The sequence below is a fragment of the Acanthopagrus latus genome, chromosome 6 (genome assembly GCF_904848185.1).
Source record: "Acanthopagrus latus isolate v.2019 chromosome 6, fAcaLat1.1, whole genome shotgun sequence".
Classification (NCBI taxonomy): domain Eukaryota; kingdom Metazoa; phylum Chordata; class Actinopteri; order Spariformes; family Sparidae; genus Acanthopagrus; species Acanthopagrus latus.
Genome location: NC_051044.1, coordinates 32,217,591 through 32,235,243, shown reverse-complemented (window position 1 = coordinate 32,235,243; position 17,653 = coordinate 32,217,591). Strand labels below are relative to the sequence as shown.

The window sequence follows — 17,653 nt, the reverse complement described above, 5'->3', positions numbered from 1 at the left end:
ATGTTATTTTATGTGGTATGTGAGTATTGGGGAGTGAGGAGGGTTAGGTTTAGGGTTAGGTGAGGTAGAGTGAGTTAAGGTGAGTGTTGAAACTAAGCACCGAAGGCCCCAACCTTGGGATGGCCCTCAAACATTTAGAATTTAAAGTTTCTTACTGTCACTGTCTGATGCCTCTCTCACGGGTGTAGATAGTTAGCTATCCTGGTTGTAAACAGGTCCACGCTTAGGGCCTCGGTGTTGCTATTATAGCCCCAGATTTATTACTTAAACCAGAGGTCATTTTTAGTGGTGTTGTAGTGTATTGTGTATTGAGTGGTATTTTTAATGTTTTGCCGAGCCCATTTCCAATTGTGAATGCAGTTCATTACAACACTATAACAAGTCTGATTTACTGGATGTAGACTGACATAGATGGAGCCTGTCATTGTTCACCTATTTCTCTCGTCCATCGCTATGTGCAACATCAGTGAAAATGTTGTCAACCTACTCACTAAAACTTGCAAGTAACTTAACGCTAACCTGTTTTTAACAGCACAAATGTAAACAGGCTAGCACCTATCACCTTCTCTTTTCTGGAGATACTGCCATTTCAGTGCAATGGCTCACCTCCTTAGGTGAGTCTGGCTATGTGGGGTTCTACCACCAATAATGAGCGTGTTCATTAAACATGCTCGTATTTTTGGTAAAAAGTGGACTGAACGTAGCTGCTTGCTGTTATGACTGTGAGTACCACCAACTCCCACCAGAGCTAGCAATGCAGATTCATTGTTGTAAGGAACCTGGCTGTAAATGGCAAAGGGTAATGTCTCACACCGCTTTTCTTGACAATATCCAACCTGCTCTGCCTCTGATTGATCAACAAGTCATAAACACAGAGACTTAACCCAGTGGACAGTGATCATGCCAACAACAACAATAATTCCTTTAAACATGGAAAATGGATAATGACAGATATGATTCAGTGTTTATAGTTATGGACATAGATGAGGTCGTATGGTAATGCATGTGTTAACACTGTAAATTTCAAAATGTTCAGCTTTCTTTGAAGCTTAGTAAAATCTTAATTATAATGGAAGTCAATTAGAAATCACTTCAAACCCACTCATTTTCATATTCTTCCCAGTCCTTTATACATTCACATCATAACTCCATTCAAACTTAGAAATGTTCACAAGGGTTCAGACTTCTTTACATCAGTTAAACTTTTTCATGACCCTGATACTTTTTGCACACAGTTTTAAAATGCATAATCTTCAGCCATTTTCAAAAGCTTACACTGGTGTGTGTGGAGCAGAATGATGACAACCAGAATGGAGGACTAAACTGACAGAGTGCAGAGGAGCTTGAAAAATTCCAAAAAAACTTGTCTACAACTTGCTCTCAGCCTAATGAGGGTCACTTCACCTACATGACTTAACTGTATGCATTAAGTCCCATTAAACTGAGAGGAAAACACAACACAGCTGTGGCATACACAGCCACTAACACCTTTTTTACAATAAACATGCAAAGATTTCACACTATTTATATACTACATCATCATTTAATTGATAGCAGTTACTGTTTTACAGTGAGAAGGATAATAATGTGGGGTGAGCCTCAGCCAAAATCACTATTAAATGAACTCCCTCTGTTGGTTACCATGACCAGCTTCTTTATCTTCACCATGGAAACCGATAACAATAGGACAAAGACAGATTTGCAAATGAGTGCAGTATGTGCACATAAGCGTGCACAAAAGAGCATGCACATACACACTAACACACATACACAATATTTGGTATGTCATTTATTTTACCACTTTTCAAAATTGAACAGTATTATTGTTTCACTCATTATTAAAGCCAGAATCTCCATTCAAATAAATGTTGCCAATCTTTGATACATTATGAGATTTATTCAACTTTTCAGTCCCATTCACATCCGACTACTCTCACTGTGTGTATGTTTGTGTGTGTGTTTGTACGCGTGTGTGTGTGTGGCGTCAGCTGTTTAATACAACTAAAAATATTTCACATTTTTCATTTATTTATGACATCAATTTAATGTTTTTACAGCCAGCATCCAAAACCAACCCAACAAACAATGTTCCTCAGAACTTGCCTTCACTATTATTACTATGTTACTGCTAAGAAGTGTAAAAAACATTGTGGAGTGGGAGTGTGAACTTACTTCAAAATTGTGAACAATGAATATGAACTAATTCATCTTAATTTATGTGAAGAAAACTTGAATAACACTGTCAGTAAGCGCAGACCTCATTAGATCACAAGCCATGTAATCAGGCAGTTAACCACTGGAAATGTGACAGGAGTATGGCCCTGGAAAGTCTGAATTCTTCTAGTTTGGAGAAAAGCTTTGCTTTCTCCATGAATAAGCCTTGACTGTTTGACATCAGTTGGAATGTGACTTGTTTCATTTCCTGTTCATGTTCATGTTGAAATACAGTACATAGTGTACACTTAATGAGAATCTGTATATAGTGTGGCATTGGGACACAGCTTATTCGCTAAGCTAGGCTACACACACCCTGGACCGATGACAGAACATACAGTGATGAACAGACCAGTATCCCATGCTGGGTAAGACAACAAACAAGCCCATGTCCTGAAAAACTGAGGATGCTACAGCAAACACAAAGCATTTAATAAGTCAAACTGAACACAGATGAGTACAGACTGTCAGGCCAGATCCTAGCTGACATCGTCCCTGCCCGGAGCTGCGCACCCTCTGCTCACTTTTGGAGGGAGTGAAGCCAGTTAACTGCATCACACACACACATATACACACACACACAAAGACACGCACACACATACACGCACACACACACACACACTCACACAAACACATACAAACACACAGCTGAGGACAGTTTGAGTCATTTGTCCCTTAATCAGCACCACTGCCGTCACCACCACCTACCCAGTTCAGCTGATGCAGCCGTGATGTTGCTGGAGCTGACGCCGGCCCCCATGGCCTTCAATCTGCGGCTTTTCCTGGAGCCGAATGCTACATTACTCTGGGCCCCTGCACTGCACCACAGCTGGCTCACATCACCGCTAACTAACCCTGCTTCTCCTTCCTTACATCCATATACACACACAGACGGGCACTGTGTACACAGAGAAACACAGAGATGCTGCCTGCCTCTGTCCCCTTCTCTTTTCCTTCTGCTTTTCTCTTACGATGGTCTGCCAAAAATAAATAAATAAATAAATAAACCCTTGCTGGCAGCACGCAAACATAACACACGCGCACACGCAAACACACACACACACACACACACACACATACGCGCACACAGCCAGTCAGTAATGTGCAGTGAGATGCATAGTGTACAGGCACTAACACACAAAACACACCATGCACACACATGTAACTATAAATGGAGCAGAGGCTTTTTTTTTCTCCCCTGCAGCTGAGTCTAGCCTGCAAGCCTCATCTCCTCTCACCATGTTTGAAAGTAGGCCAATGCTGATATCGGAGGAAGACTAGTGGGAGAGGCAGTAAGAGGATGAAGGGGCTGATGAAGGATGATGGAGGAGTCAAGGCAAAAGAGGAGGGCAGTCAGTTCTACAAGCTGCTGAAATAGGGTTCCCACTGTGTGGCCCCAACATAACTGCATGTCTTCTGCCCCGACTTCCTATTATCAAACCCCTCCAAATATGTTACTAACGTAGGCTGAAGGTAATAAACAGGCTTACAGTTTAACAGTGGTGGGAAAAATATTAAAATATAAGTTAAGAAAATTGTTATTGTCACAGTATTGTACAACAGCACAACATAACTAATCAATCAAACATGACCTTGCCTAAATGCAAAATAATTCGGACAGCAAATTCAGCATCTTTTGAAATAAGTCTCTATACTTAAATACTTGTAGGTGTTGGAAGCTTGTATGCTGAAGATTGATGCACTAGAAGCATGCACCTCCACAACAGATGCTCTGAGGAGAATTTATACAGTTTCCACTTTCAGAAAGTTGGCAACAACTTTCGAGTTTTTGCCCTTGAGTCCTTCCAAGTCAAACAGAATAAAATGTATCAGCTGTGCTTTGACAAAGAGGCTGAGAAATGCGTTTCCAGGGAATAACAGAAGATTGCTCTCATTCATAATAATGTCTGGTCTTGCGTTTGGACTATTTCAAAGCATATGAAATTAAATTGATGTCCCATTGGTGTTAGCTTGGTTGATGCAGTGTCATGCTGAAAGTTTTGGCTGCGTGAAGGAGTGGGAGCAGTAAAGCTAAAAGCATCTTATCTGCCTTCAGCTGCTGCTGGGTCTCTGTTAACTCTACACTTCATTCTACATCACTGCAATTCATCCTCTCTAAATCACGGCAGTTCATCACCTCTTGCTACATTAAGGCCTCGGATGGATAGGCCTTTATGCAAAAGCCAAGTTCCACTCCCTGACCTCCATACAAAGTCTTTGATCCAGCTCTAGGGGAGGATTGATGGGTGAAAAAAACAAAAAGATGTCCTTTTAGCAAGATCTCGCAAAGATTTTTATGGGAAAACCTTTGCGAGATCCTGCAAAAGCTGTAACACTTTGCTGGTCGCTTGCGGTCATTTGGCCATTTGGGAATCAGCAAAAAGTATGTGTGGATGTGTGCATGGAGGAGGATTTGGAGCATTTCCTGAGGTCTAGACAGCTCCCAAAAGAGGACATTATGCATATGCAAAGAGACAAGGAGGTAACAACACATAGCCTGTGAAAGTGACTAATGGAAATGGAGTTAGCGTTAATGTTGCGCTAGCTTAAACTAATGTCAGCTAATCGCTTCCCTGCTCTAACATTAAGTTATGCCAGTCCAACAGTCATAACCTTACATTTGGCGTACATCCAACGGTACCCGTGAAGCTGTCCGGAGTATTGCATTTGGTTGCTAATGAATTCAATCAGGATTGCAAAGTCAGGGTGTGCTTTGTGACGAAAGAGTCCCCTTGCATTTAGTAGTCTCGTCAGATGTATTTCATTTATGAGAAAACCGTTTCTGCTGCCATTTAATGTCTTTATATTTGAGGCCTATCTCAAAATAAAACTCTATAAACCTCTCCCACTGGTGTGTGGGCTCCATTTTAGTATTTGATTTATTATTTGGTTTCCCTGACCGGGAAATACATTGATCTAAATTAAAATATTTTTGCGAGATCTTGTAAAACTTTTGCAGGATCTTGCATTTTTTTTTTTTTTTTTTTTTTAAATTCACCCATCAATTTTTTTCCCCCCTTGTCCCTTATGGTGCTCTGTAGTATTCTGATGAGGTATATGATCAGAATCAGAATCAGTATCAGAATTCCCTTATTTGTCCCGCAACGGTAACATTTCTGTGACTGCTGCTTTCTACTGTTCCGATGCTAATTTTGGTATTAAAGCAAGATGTGCAAGTTCTGTACCTACAGATCTCTGAATCAAAACCAAACAAAATGTTCAAATCGTATGGGATCATGGCAGTCGTTGTCTAAATTCCTGTTAGAAAACAGGTCAAATGAAAGGAGAAACATATGCTTCATGCTGTGTTTCCGCAGTGACAGCGCAGGGGTTGCACTTGGTACTGTGAAGATTGCTGTAAATTAGTTGAGGCAGAGTGTGGTACACCCAGATTAACTTGTGATAACTTTAACCGGTAGTGCAGATAAACAGCATATAACTACATATTTTTCAGTCATGATGATGACTGAATTTTGCAGACAGAAACGTAGTATTCCAGCATTTTCTTTTTTCTGTTCATAATGTACATGTCCATGTTACAGCCTGTCATAAGCCGTGAGCCTTATAATGGCCTGTTATGAGTCTATTCGCTTTGCACTGACAGCTAGCTTGTCTGCGCATGATCGTAGCTCGCACAGAGAGGAGAGCAGAGCGTCATTGATGATCGAAGCAGCGCTGTTTCCTGAGAATGGTTCGAGTCTGTGCAATGCCCAATTGTGACACACTGTGTGCTATCCTGGGACATTAGGCTGTATGATGTCCCACTCCTTACAGCATAGGCTTTCCTATTCTGTATGCATTTGGACATAACATCCACAAGAGCACCACCACATCGCTGATGTCCTTGGCTGTGAAGCTGCCATTGCTTGTTCCGCTCTCTGCGCCTCTCTCTCCCTGCTCTCTCATTCTCTAGTGCAAGTAACTCCTCATCTGTATACTCCGGTTCGAATAAATATGGTCTCCCATCAAATTCAAAAGGTTAGTCATCGATGTCTTCCACTTTGACACCAGACAAGTTCTCCAGCATGACTATTTTGGAAACAGCTTCAATCGCCACTGACGAGTCCCCTCTCTGTACGAGCTACGATCATTCATTTTGAGTCATACACGCTACAGTGCTGTGTTGTAAGGTGTCTGTTGATGTTGCATAACTTTTGGGGTGAGATTTGGAACATGTTAAGACACTTAAAACACAGTCTAAAGTTCTGACCCTGTGTTGTTAACTGTCAATGCTAACTCTCCGTTCAAGGAGCCCTGTAAGGGTTGCACCAAAAGTGTTAGTGTCTTCGGTACCGGCAAGTCAAGGGTAGCTTGAGCGATAAAGCTGCATGTTGAAATCAACCAAAGTTATCTTTTAATGCTTTACATTTACAATAATTTTTCTACCTGGAGATGACAGGCGTACTCTCACAGAGCCAGGTGTGTGTGTGCTGGGCCGGACAATAGCCAGCAGCTCTGGTGGTCACACTGATAAGCTTTATTAACCTACATTATAATTGCTTATTCATTATTAATGAGAATCATTTTAGCAGTTGCTAACTATTTACAGCCTACACCATTTACAACACCAAGGGCTACTTTGTAGGCTAACACAACATAGGTTTGTCCAGTGGCAGCTTGGCAGGGAGCTGATGCATGATTACACATTAATTCCAATAAAGTGCAATTTACCATGACGATTTTGACACACAGTAAACCGCTTCAACAATCACTTTGATACAGACTGAGTCAATGAGTGTCTGTTTCAAGAGGGAGGAGAGAGAAGCCCAGGGCCCTGATGTGTTCACTGTAGTCTGAACTGCTCACATGTGATACCTAGTGGTTGTTGGTGCACACTGCAGCTAATGCTTTTACTTCTTTTGTTCAGTACATGTTAGCCCGTAGTTCTGGAATTCCAGATCTCTTGTTCTACATAGTGCCAAAGCTAACTGAATGTTTACATGAGGCTTTAGTACATGAGTTGACTCACCGGTATGAATGGAAAAAGGCCAGAGCTTTTTGTCTGCTCCTATTCTGAATGTTGCTGCTGGGTCCTTTGGGGCAGGGATTGCTGCTGTTTCATTGGTTGGCTCTGTGGTGGTAGTGGTTTTAGAGTCAAGTGGATTATGGGTATACTCCAGTTGGTTTACTATATCAGGCGGCATGTTACTTGGGTCTGGTTCAGTCTGTTTTTTCTCCTTTGCAGTAGCGTCCGGTGTCTCACTAGGCGGCTCATTCACCGCTGTACTGTCGGTTTTCATCCATGTCCCGCCCACACCTCCTGATCCCTTCCTTCTCTTTTTCTCATCCTTCTCTTCTTCTTCTTCTTCATCTTCATCCTTATCCTCTCCTTCCCTCTCTCTGTTTTCTTCTTGACCCTTGCTGTTTTCACCATCCTCACCCCCAGTTTGACTGTTATCTTTGACTGTGGTTGTTGTGACAACAGAGGCAGAGGTGGGGGCGTCTTTGTTGGCCTCACTGGGTTCGGTGGTCTTTTGCGTGGAAGTGGGATTATGGGTTGGTACTCTGCTTGGCCAAACAGAGCTAGGGAAGGAGGAGATGACACCGCCACTGAAGCCTAGACCGGCCAGCAAAGTGCTCGTCACTACAGACGCCACCGTTGCTTGGCTACCACTGGAGGAGGGGCCGATGCCAGTTGCCATGGAGACGAAGGAGAACGGGATGCCCGAGGAGGTCCAAGTAGATGAGCCAGAGGAGATGGGAGCCATGTCAGCTGAGGAGGCTGGAGACACTGTTGGCTGGATAAATCATTTACAGATTAAAATTTGAAATAGTTTGTTCTTCTTACTGCTAACTGTTTACATTACTGACTGCACTGTTTAACTTTAAGGTATCTTTAAAGGTTCAATATTTTAAGTTTGGAAAGGTCCGGACATCGGAGGGGCTAAATGATTCTGAGGGCTCACCAGAAGACTAGAGGTATAAGAAAGGAAAAGATACATTTCAAGATCAGTAATATATCAGTGGTGTCTAGATTGGCTCATCTTATATCTGTCGAATAAATCCTTCGCTGTAATACTTGGACACGGATCTTCCTCTTGTGCTTCTCTCTTTTGTGGTGTAATTGTCTTTTTTCAGGTCTCTCTTAGCATACACATGCTACCCATGCGGAAACAAAGATAAAAGCCAGAGGCTTTTTGTACTCTGTGAATGGTGAATAAGTTTAGCATTAATCTTGTGAAATACTGTATAATCTTGCCTTTTCAGTGGGATCTAAAACTACAACCTGAGAATGATAAAATGCTCAAAATCCATGTGAAAATAGACAGGTTTGATTGGATCTCTTGAACTCTCTGCACCCATCACCTGTCTCGTGTACAAGCCCAACAACATGAATGCCTCTGTAGGGAAAAGTGTCGAAAGTGTCACCTTTCAGATCACCTGCTGTAAAATGTGGCTGTGATCTTAGAACAAACAAGTTCCTTTTAAACACCATGAAGTTTTAAGGGATCACATTTGAATCGCATGATGCTAAGTCTTATAATCATGATTTAGAGTTTTAGTTTAGTTGACTCCTGTGTTTATTTTGTTCTGCCCCTAAGTGTTGTGCCCTGTTGCCATTCCAGTCTTTGCATTTTTTTTCCCATTTTTTTTTATAAAGCTTCATTAGTTTCACCTATCCCTCATTAGTACTCGCTCCCTAGTGAAGTTAAGTCTGAGTTTTTTACCCTCACTCTCTGTTGGCTCATCTGCGTTTCTACGGCAGTTTCCCAATCCTGTGTTCATTTAATAAAGCCTGCTTTATGTTCTACCTGCCTGCGTGGAGATTGCTTATGGGTTTTCTAATCATAACAAAACCCCTTCATAATTTAGAGACTAATCTGAAATGTACATGGAATAAGAAATAAAACAACAAATGTGATTGATGATTTAATCCTTAACAGGCAGCAGTCCAAAATATGTTCATTAGCCTGCTCTATTATTAGTGTTTATGCAGTAATATATCTGAATTTATATTTTTGTAGACATCTGCCAAAATAAAGGCAAGAAGTTAAGCAAAGAAAAGGACCCATCATTTATTTTTCAGTTGTGTGCTGAGATGTTGGTATAATTACAGATTCCTAAAATAGGATCAAAACAAAGGCATTTTCTTCCTTCTGTTTTATTGAAGAGCCACAATCCTAATAACCTATTACAGTTTAGCTGCTACTTTTTAATCCTGACTTTTATTCTTATTTTTGAGACATTTCTGTCCACACAGGGAAGCAAGATGGAAAACAGACACTGCTCTCTGCTGGATAAAAAGTGAAAAGACTGATTCTGCTTTCCTTACCATTCCAGTTTTCACAATCCTCGTCCCCTCAAAGATCCTGGTGGTGTTTGCTAAGACACAGGGAGACAGAGGGGTTATTCACAGTTAAACATAGATGGCAACAGTTCACTTGAAGGGGTGTCCATAAGACATCCCTGAGTGCATTGTTAGCATGTTAATCACAACATCATACAATGTAAATACAAGGCGCTGAATGCTTAATGTGGCATATAAACTGAGTGTAGTTTGAAATGAATGCATCACACTGCATTTCAGCTTTTTGCTCTTTGAATATTTCTTTTCATTCTTGTGTTATTTTTGCTGTAGCCTGCAGCTGTTTAAATGAGTTCGCACATAATCTGAATGAGAGATTTGATATGATCAAAGGAATTCTAACTGTCAGATAATACTCTTTGCACAAATGTAGGACGGTGTGCACAGCATGTTGAGAGAGGGCTGTGTAAATGAAAGAGATACCTACTGATGCTCATATTAACAGATGACTTAAGAGATGATAGATCATATAAAATGTAACGGAGGTCTCAAAACTGTGTGTGTGTGTGCGTGTGTTTGTGAGTGTGTGTGTGTGTGTGTGTGTGTGTGTGTGTGTGTGTGTGTGTGTGTGTGTGTGTGTGTGTGTGTGTGTGTGTGTGTGTGTGTGTGTGTGTGTGTGTGTTTCTGAGTTACCTCTGAAAAGCATACTCTGGCTGAAGTCACTGCGCATGTCATTCATGCAGACGGCCTGGACTCGAAACAGGTACAGCACATCAGGGGAGACAGGAGAGATGATGGCCTCCTAGACAATACAAACAACAAACACACTCAGTAAGGTCTTCTCTACTTAGAAATCTTAAAGACTACACAACCCAATAGACATCTAAGTGACACTGTCCCATTTAACACTCATCAAAATATAAAGACCTTGTAGACCAGTAAGGAGTAGGCCTGCCTATTCTTATGCAGCTGTCTATATGGACAGCTAGTATCTATCTATGTATCTATGGATCTGTCTGTCTGTCTGTCTGTCTAAAGCAATGAGAGGCCCAAAAAATAATTAGAAACATTCAAGTGATACAGAGCTATCAAGTCTGATATTGAATAAGGCTTGCATACCTCTGTTAAGACTGTTGGGCCTTGACAGAGGTATGTGTGCCTTACTGAGTGACATTCTAGTTGTAAAATTCCTTCAAAGCAGCACCCATTGTGCCTATTTCAATTATATATCAAAGTGTATGCACAGCACAACATAATTTAAACAGTTATAAATGAAAAGTAAGCATCAGCCTTGAGACCAAAACCGGACTACAGTGTATTAGCCTTGTATGGCCAGTGCTGTCTAGTGGTTTCCTATTAAGGCTTCTACCACTATTACTATCACTATTACTCACTATTCTAAAGTCTTGAATACAGTAAGATTACTTCCCATCCTTACTGCAGCTATCTTAAATCAGACTGTATGTACTAGCCTCTCATCTGTGGTTATCCCAAATCTGTGGAACCTCTGGTGTGATGGAGCACCTGCTCATGCAACTACCAGCAGCTGGATTCATTTCACCTGAGCTTGAAACCTTCCATGCAAAACGGTTATTTTCTTTTTCCCAATGGTCACTCCAACATCATAATCTCCCTGTCAAATACTCAATAGAATATGAGCTGAAATGTTCACATTTTAGCTTTCAACCACATCTCACTGCTCTTCCTCCGAAAATGGAACTGACTCAGGTAAAATGGCTCTTCACTCATGTAGAAAATGAAATGGTCTTATATATGTGGGCAGATGGTAACCCTGTCTCTGTTGAAAACCAAGAAACCAATGAAATGGACCCTCTTGTCCTCATACTGCACACTGCTCCATAAAAGGTCAGTAATGACTGCCCATAATCAAAAAAAGGCTACCAATGAGGCACAAATCCTCCACAGCCACATTCCCAGTACTAGCTTCCAGAGAGACTCACAATCTGACTTCCTGATGCCTATCGGTTCACATTCATAAACTCACCATCACTAGGTTGGATATAACATTTTGGAGCCAACACGAGGGTACTGCCTACATTATTTGGTCTCATAAAGTGTCCTATCATTTTGTAAAACCCCTTTTCAATTTCCTAAAACCATTTAATCGAAATAACTCATGCTGCTATCATGTATATGTAGTCACTTCTGCTGTTCATCCATATCACAGACGGTGAGAATATAAAACTAATCTGAAAACCAGTCAGAGATCAATTCCAGCAGTCTTATTTTAATGCTATATCAGACCCACTGGCTTTATGCCTCGACTGCTTCATTCTCTTTTGACAATTTAATTACTTTACTACAGTCTATTTTTTAATCAAGTCTGACAAATTTATCAGCCAGAGATTTCATAAGCTTTGTTATCACCACAGATAATCAGAATCACACTTTTTAGTTTGTTAAATGGTCCAAAGATACTGTAGGACATTGGAAAATATCATACACTGCTCTATTTTATGGTTTCAAGAGGAATGGCACTTAACCATACCCATACCCAGTATGTCAGCTACACCATTACATTATCAAGCATCTGCATTATTAAACTTTGTGGAAAACATATCCAGACATCTTTACAGGTTTCAAATTAATATTTTTAAAAGGTAATTTCAGACATCTTTTCAATGTAAAAGAAAAGTGCCACAGGACAGATGTGAACTCTGGGCTGCTGAGGCCTCAGCCTCAGTACATAGGCACCTATCAGTGTCTCACACACATAGACTTATTTTGTCTTTTTTTTTTTTTTAATCTGTCTGAGAGAAGATGCCATCCGTGACTGATTAACTCCTGACTACTATAAATCACACAGGGTCTGCAGACACAGACACGGGGAGAGAGGCTCTCAGCTGTACCATCTCAGCTGTAAACACACTGATTGTGATGTGACCTCTCCTGTTTAATGTAGGCCTACTTATGCCATCGTTTTGTGCAAACTTTCAAGTGCACCTAGTTGTGTTGTGATGTTGTTCAGTGCAAATACGGACCAAATGCCATCAAATGTGAACTGGATTCCAGCAACATGTTTTAAACAAGTTGAGATAGAGGCAACAAAAGACATGGAAAGTTGTGGAATGTTCCAAAACACCAAATGTTTAGAATGTTTTCCACAGTAAACAGGCTCATAACAAGTGATTAAAATGAACAGGTGAGTATCATGATAAGGTATGAAGGGGCCATCCTTGAAAGGCTCTGTCACTGGAGCCTGGATGGGGCAAGGTTGTATAAAGGATATTACATGGGCTCAGGAAAACTTGTACAACCTTTGTTAATCAGCACAGTTTGTTCATCAAAAAAAAAAATCAGCAAACCTGAGCACAAAAACTGCTCAGAAATAGCCTGCGAAACCTCACAAGTTATCAATGTATGGACCTAGCCTTCAGACTACCCAGATCTCAAGCTGATCGAGCATCTGTGAGACATGCCAGAACAAGTCTGATTCATGAAGGTCTCACTTGACTGAAAGGATGCTCTGCCAAGTTCTGGTGGCAGAGCACTTACATGCTTTACAATGATCACAGGGTTGAATCAGCACCTCCTTAGAGCTGTTCTAAAAAGAAATGATTATTAAAACCTCTGTAAGGGGAGGACTTTTGGCAGGATTGATGTATTTGACTGAATATATTTTACTTGGTGTACCTATTAAACTGTGATCTGGGTGTACATACCCCAACCTCGGCTCTCTGACTCATGCCAGTTCAGTCCTGTTGAATCCAGTATGGAACCTGTTTCTCTCATTTGCTCTGCCTTCTTCACAAGTGGTATGGGCCATAAAACAGTCCAGTCCAGAGTGCTTTATTACATGGGGAATTTCAATTGATTGTGACAAGGAGGCGTATGTGTGGGATTTGGGGTCCCAAAGCCATGTAAGTCCCTGTTGTGACCTAGATAGAGGCATCAAGGGAGGATATGAGGAACAAGAGCAAAATCAAAGGGCTGACAGAAAGAGGCAGGAAAAAAAAATGCGTGTGGAAGGGAGGGTTGGGGAGAGTGGGGGAGGAAGAGGAGGAGGGCTGAGAGTGAAGTATATTTGAGAGGGAGGTACAGTCTCTTGAGTTAATGATGGAGGATAAGACAATTCCCACCTCTCTCCCTCCATCTCTCATCATGGCAGTTTCCCAGTAGTGAAGCTGATGCTGCTTCCACAGCCAGGGGGCACTCTGATCCCTTTTTGTATCCGTTCCTGTTTTTCCCACAGAGCCACTGGCCCAAGGTCATGCTTTTTGCACAGGCTGGCAGCCCTGCATCCCCTCCAGCTTAGCATTAGTATTCTGCTAGCCGACAGGCAGACCACAATGTAAGGGAGCGAAACCTCCTGTCTGCTCCACAGCCTTCCCTCATAGCTCATTTTGGCTCCTGATGAGACCATTTGTAATGGAACTGATGGAGGATGTTGCTTGGTTTGTGTGTATTTTGGAATGTGTGTGTATGTGTGTGTTTGCGTTCAAAAGCTTTTGTCCCAAGACAAGACAAACTACTTTATTAAAACCTCTGCCAATACATTTTCTCATAATTTGTATTTTGCCAAAGCTGTGTGTGTATGTGCCTCTGTTTAGCATAAAACTCATATTTTTAATGATGCAATCAGTTTTTGTTGTGTATCTGACATAACAGTTTTATTACAAAACAACTTATTAGATTTTCCAAGTCCCCTGCAGTCAAATGTGTGATGATGTTTAATCCTATGTGTTCCTGTAACAACACACAAACACACACACACACACACACACACACACACACACACACACACACACACACACACACACACACACACACACACACACACACACACACACACTTGCACACACACAGTGACTGTCTGTTTATATAATATCATTGTCATAATTTGCATTTACAGTAAATATAGGTAACTTTATTTCCCCTTATGAAGCAGTTTCATGGTTTAATCAGGAAGTTTTCAGCTTACACTGTCTTAGCATACAGGGGATGAAAATGCTCACTCTGTGAGCTCAATGTACTGCAGCTTAAGGAAAACATGCTGCAAATCACACACATCATTCTGTCTGCAGATAAGCTCATACACAGGTCAAACCCGGGTGTTAATGGCTGTCAGAAACAGCTTGACCACTATTCACACCTGGGCTCACCTAGCCTTAGAAACCCAAACGAAGGCCGGTTTGACCAACTATCCCACAAGTGGTCTTAATGGCTCTGCAACTCAGTTTGAATGAACTTGATGATTAAATGATACACATTGATTGTTGGCTGATGTGGAATCCAGACTTTTGGGGTATTACAAGGCATGTATGTTATTAAAGCTGCTCAATATCCAACCCGGATTAGCACGGTTGGAGTAAAGGTTGCTAATGTTAGCCTATGAGGCACCTCTCGTGTCCAGGTAGGAGCCTGGTGACGTATGAGGGTCTTGAAGAGTTGTCCCATTTAATAGTGGGAGATATCAAGTATGAACAGTACCCCATGGCATCCCCAGAGGCAGAAGTATTTGTTAACTCTGCTCTTTAGGTCTCAGATTTCTTTTTACATTGTTGGAATTGCGTGGATAGCAAAGGAAGAATAACTCTAACTCTGCTCTGAGGGGCAAGGGGGCAGTTGGATGCAGGTTCATCACTTTTGTTTTGTCAAACCTGCATGAGACTATTAGTGTATATCTTTCAGCTGTGGCTCAGCAGGAAAGTCTGACGTTGAGATATGAGATATTTTTTGATTAAAAAGATTACATATTGGCTTCTGTTGAGAATCAGAATCCATTTTTGCATAGAACAGGGACTGTAGATTAGCCAGTACAGAGAGGAGGATTACAGATAGGGTTGCTAAATATGACTGTGGGACTACACAGATTTGTCAACCACAGAGATACCAATCAACAAACGGGGCTCATTTATGGTTTGGATAAGCCATAGACTCCATAAAACATGGATGTAGTCTCAATGACATCACTGTAGGATTCTGAGGAGCTATTGTGAAGCTCAGTGTGGTGGCTCCAAGCTCCCGGAAAAAGCAAAATGCTCTGAAGCCAGTTTAGTGTCCAAACCATGTAGTTACACCCTCATATGATAAAGATGGAACTGTTTTCCACAAGCTTACATGGAGAGAGAAGCTGGTGAAAACAGTGAGGAACTTTTCTCAGCATTTTCCCTGTTTTATAACTCACATTACTATCAGTATGAGATCCATTAGGTCTGATAGCGTTTGGAAAGTACAGAAAAGCTGCTCAAATCATCTTATCCTCATTTATGTTAGCCGAGGGCTAAATCCGAAGTTAGTCGCTCAACTGGCGGAAGTCTCTAGTGGAAGCTAAGCAGAAGATCCTGATAACTTTATACCAGGTATGTCATTTTTGTCTTTATGCGCCCTTGAGCTGCTTTCATTGCAATGAACAGTGCCCCGCCTCTGATACTGTGTCCAGATTTCCCTTTATATCCATGTGTGGCTCCAGCTGTCACCATCTTGGATGTGACTGACTCCCGACTAACCTCAAAATGGGAAAAGCCTGGTTAAACTCAAAGCAACCACTTACTAAATTATGCATAACAGTAAGCTTCATTATGGTTTAAATTAGTGAGTTATATAACCTCCGTGAGGCATTTTAATATGGGGGTCTGTGGGGACTGACTCATTTTTGGAGCCAACCTGAAGAGGATACTCAAGCACCTGCAGTTTTTGTCACATTGGCGCTGGCTTAATTTTTTTACCCCCTCATCCACTGGGCATGTCTCTGTTACCTGGCTTATGCAAGCCTATTTCATTCCATCTCCTGCACAGTTTCATATCCCACTGCATGACTTCCTATCGGGCTCAATCTGCTTTGTGCAGCCTCCGTCATAAATAGACTGCGCATATTCTCTGTGGAGGAAAGCAGAGTGCCACCTCTGGGATGCTGCTGAAATGTAGCGTTGTGCAGCCATTGGAAACTCAAAGATGCCTTAGAATGGTTGTAATCAGCTCTGACGACTGTAAAACTGCAACCGGGCCTGTTGGAATTTTGAGGTCAGTCACACAGGTTGCTGCTTGGGATAACCTGAAAGCACGATTTTTCTAGTTGTTTTAACTGTGTGTCAGAAAACATATCAGAATTTGCTGTATGAGGATACTGCAACATAGAAATAAAGGACACCATAATAAAGGATGTTATTTATATGACCCACTATTCAGAGCAACCAGTAACTGTTTCACTGCATACTTGGAACACGTACCTCAAGGCTTTATTTAATCCAGGGGCTAAATGATGAAATATGTAGTATCAATAATCCTCAAAGTTAACAGTTCTTTTACCTGTGCTTTCAGGTTTTGGTGTCATTTGTTACCAGGTTGTTGTAGTCTCTTCTCTGCTGAGCTCCGCTTAAACACACATGCAGTGAGTCAGTGAACAGCAGAGCACTTGAGGCTGTGGTGGAGACAATAAAGTGAACCAGGTAATGCTTACTGCTCATTGCCGTAAGTTCAAGAAAACTTTGCCTGCACTTAATAAATACAGTACAATACGGAGACCTGCACAAAGGAAAGTGTGCCTAAACCCCAGCTGTCCACGTCCTAAGGCTCTACAGTGGGTGATTAAAACCACCAGAACATCACTGGTACCATCTACAGAGCATTAGTCACATCAGTGAAGTGAGATGCACAGAGTCCAAAGATACTAAAAGACAACACCCACCCAGCCACAGTCTGTTCACCCTGCGACACACACAGATATCTGCTGCTGTACCACCAGACTACAGAGCAGCTTTAAAGAGATGTAACAGGACACAAAATTTAACTTTAATTTCATTAAAAAATGCTGTTAAAATTGTTTTTTATCTTTTACCTTTCTCTTTTATATATCACTATTGCTCTTAAATGCAGCACATGTAATGTAATAAAAAAGATTTTAAAAATTTCTTATTCAACTACTCAATTAACTGCTTGAACAATCGGTAGAATGCTCTAAACTAATCTCTATAATCGCTGCAGCCCAAAAATCCGCCAGGACTAAAATCTTAAGAATTGAATCAGTTGAGGGGCATGAAACTCCTGTATGGTGTATGACGCTGTTATTCCATTGTAGTACCACTGTTAGGGTTTTCGCTGAATGAAGCATGGGACTGACTGTTCCTTCATCTCATCCCACATCAGTAAGAATCCACAGGACCACTTGATAAAGTTTGAAGTTACAGTTTACTTCGGTGTGATGAGTTGAGGACATGAAAACAGAGCAGTATG

The 17,653-nt window shown here is 41.3% G+C and overlaps 1 protein-coding gene across 4 annotated transcripts in view; it reads right to left on the bottom strand.

Moving 5' to 3' along the window:
• ptprga (protein tyrosine phosphatase receptor type Ga) overlaps window positions 1-17,653 on the bottom strand; it is a 429,346-nt gene that overhangs the window by 47,281 nt on the left and 364,412 nt on the right. For all 4 annotated transcript variants that reach the window (XM_037102522.1, XM_037102523.1, XM_037102525.1 and 1 more), the window contains 3 exons: window positions 10,154-10,262; window positions 9,488-9,537; window positions 7,184-7,952 (listed from right to left, as the gene is read on the bottom strand). In XM_037102522.1, the coding sequence (XP_036958417.1) occupies window positions 7,184-7,952; window positions 9,488-9,537; window positions 10,154-10,262 (928 nt within the window). The remainder of the gene's footprint in view (window positions 1-7,183; window positions 7,953-9,487; window positions 9,538-10,153; window positions 10,263-17,653) is intronic.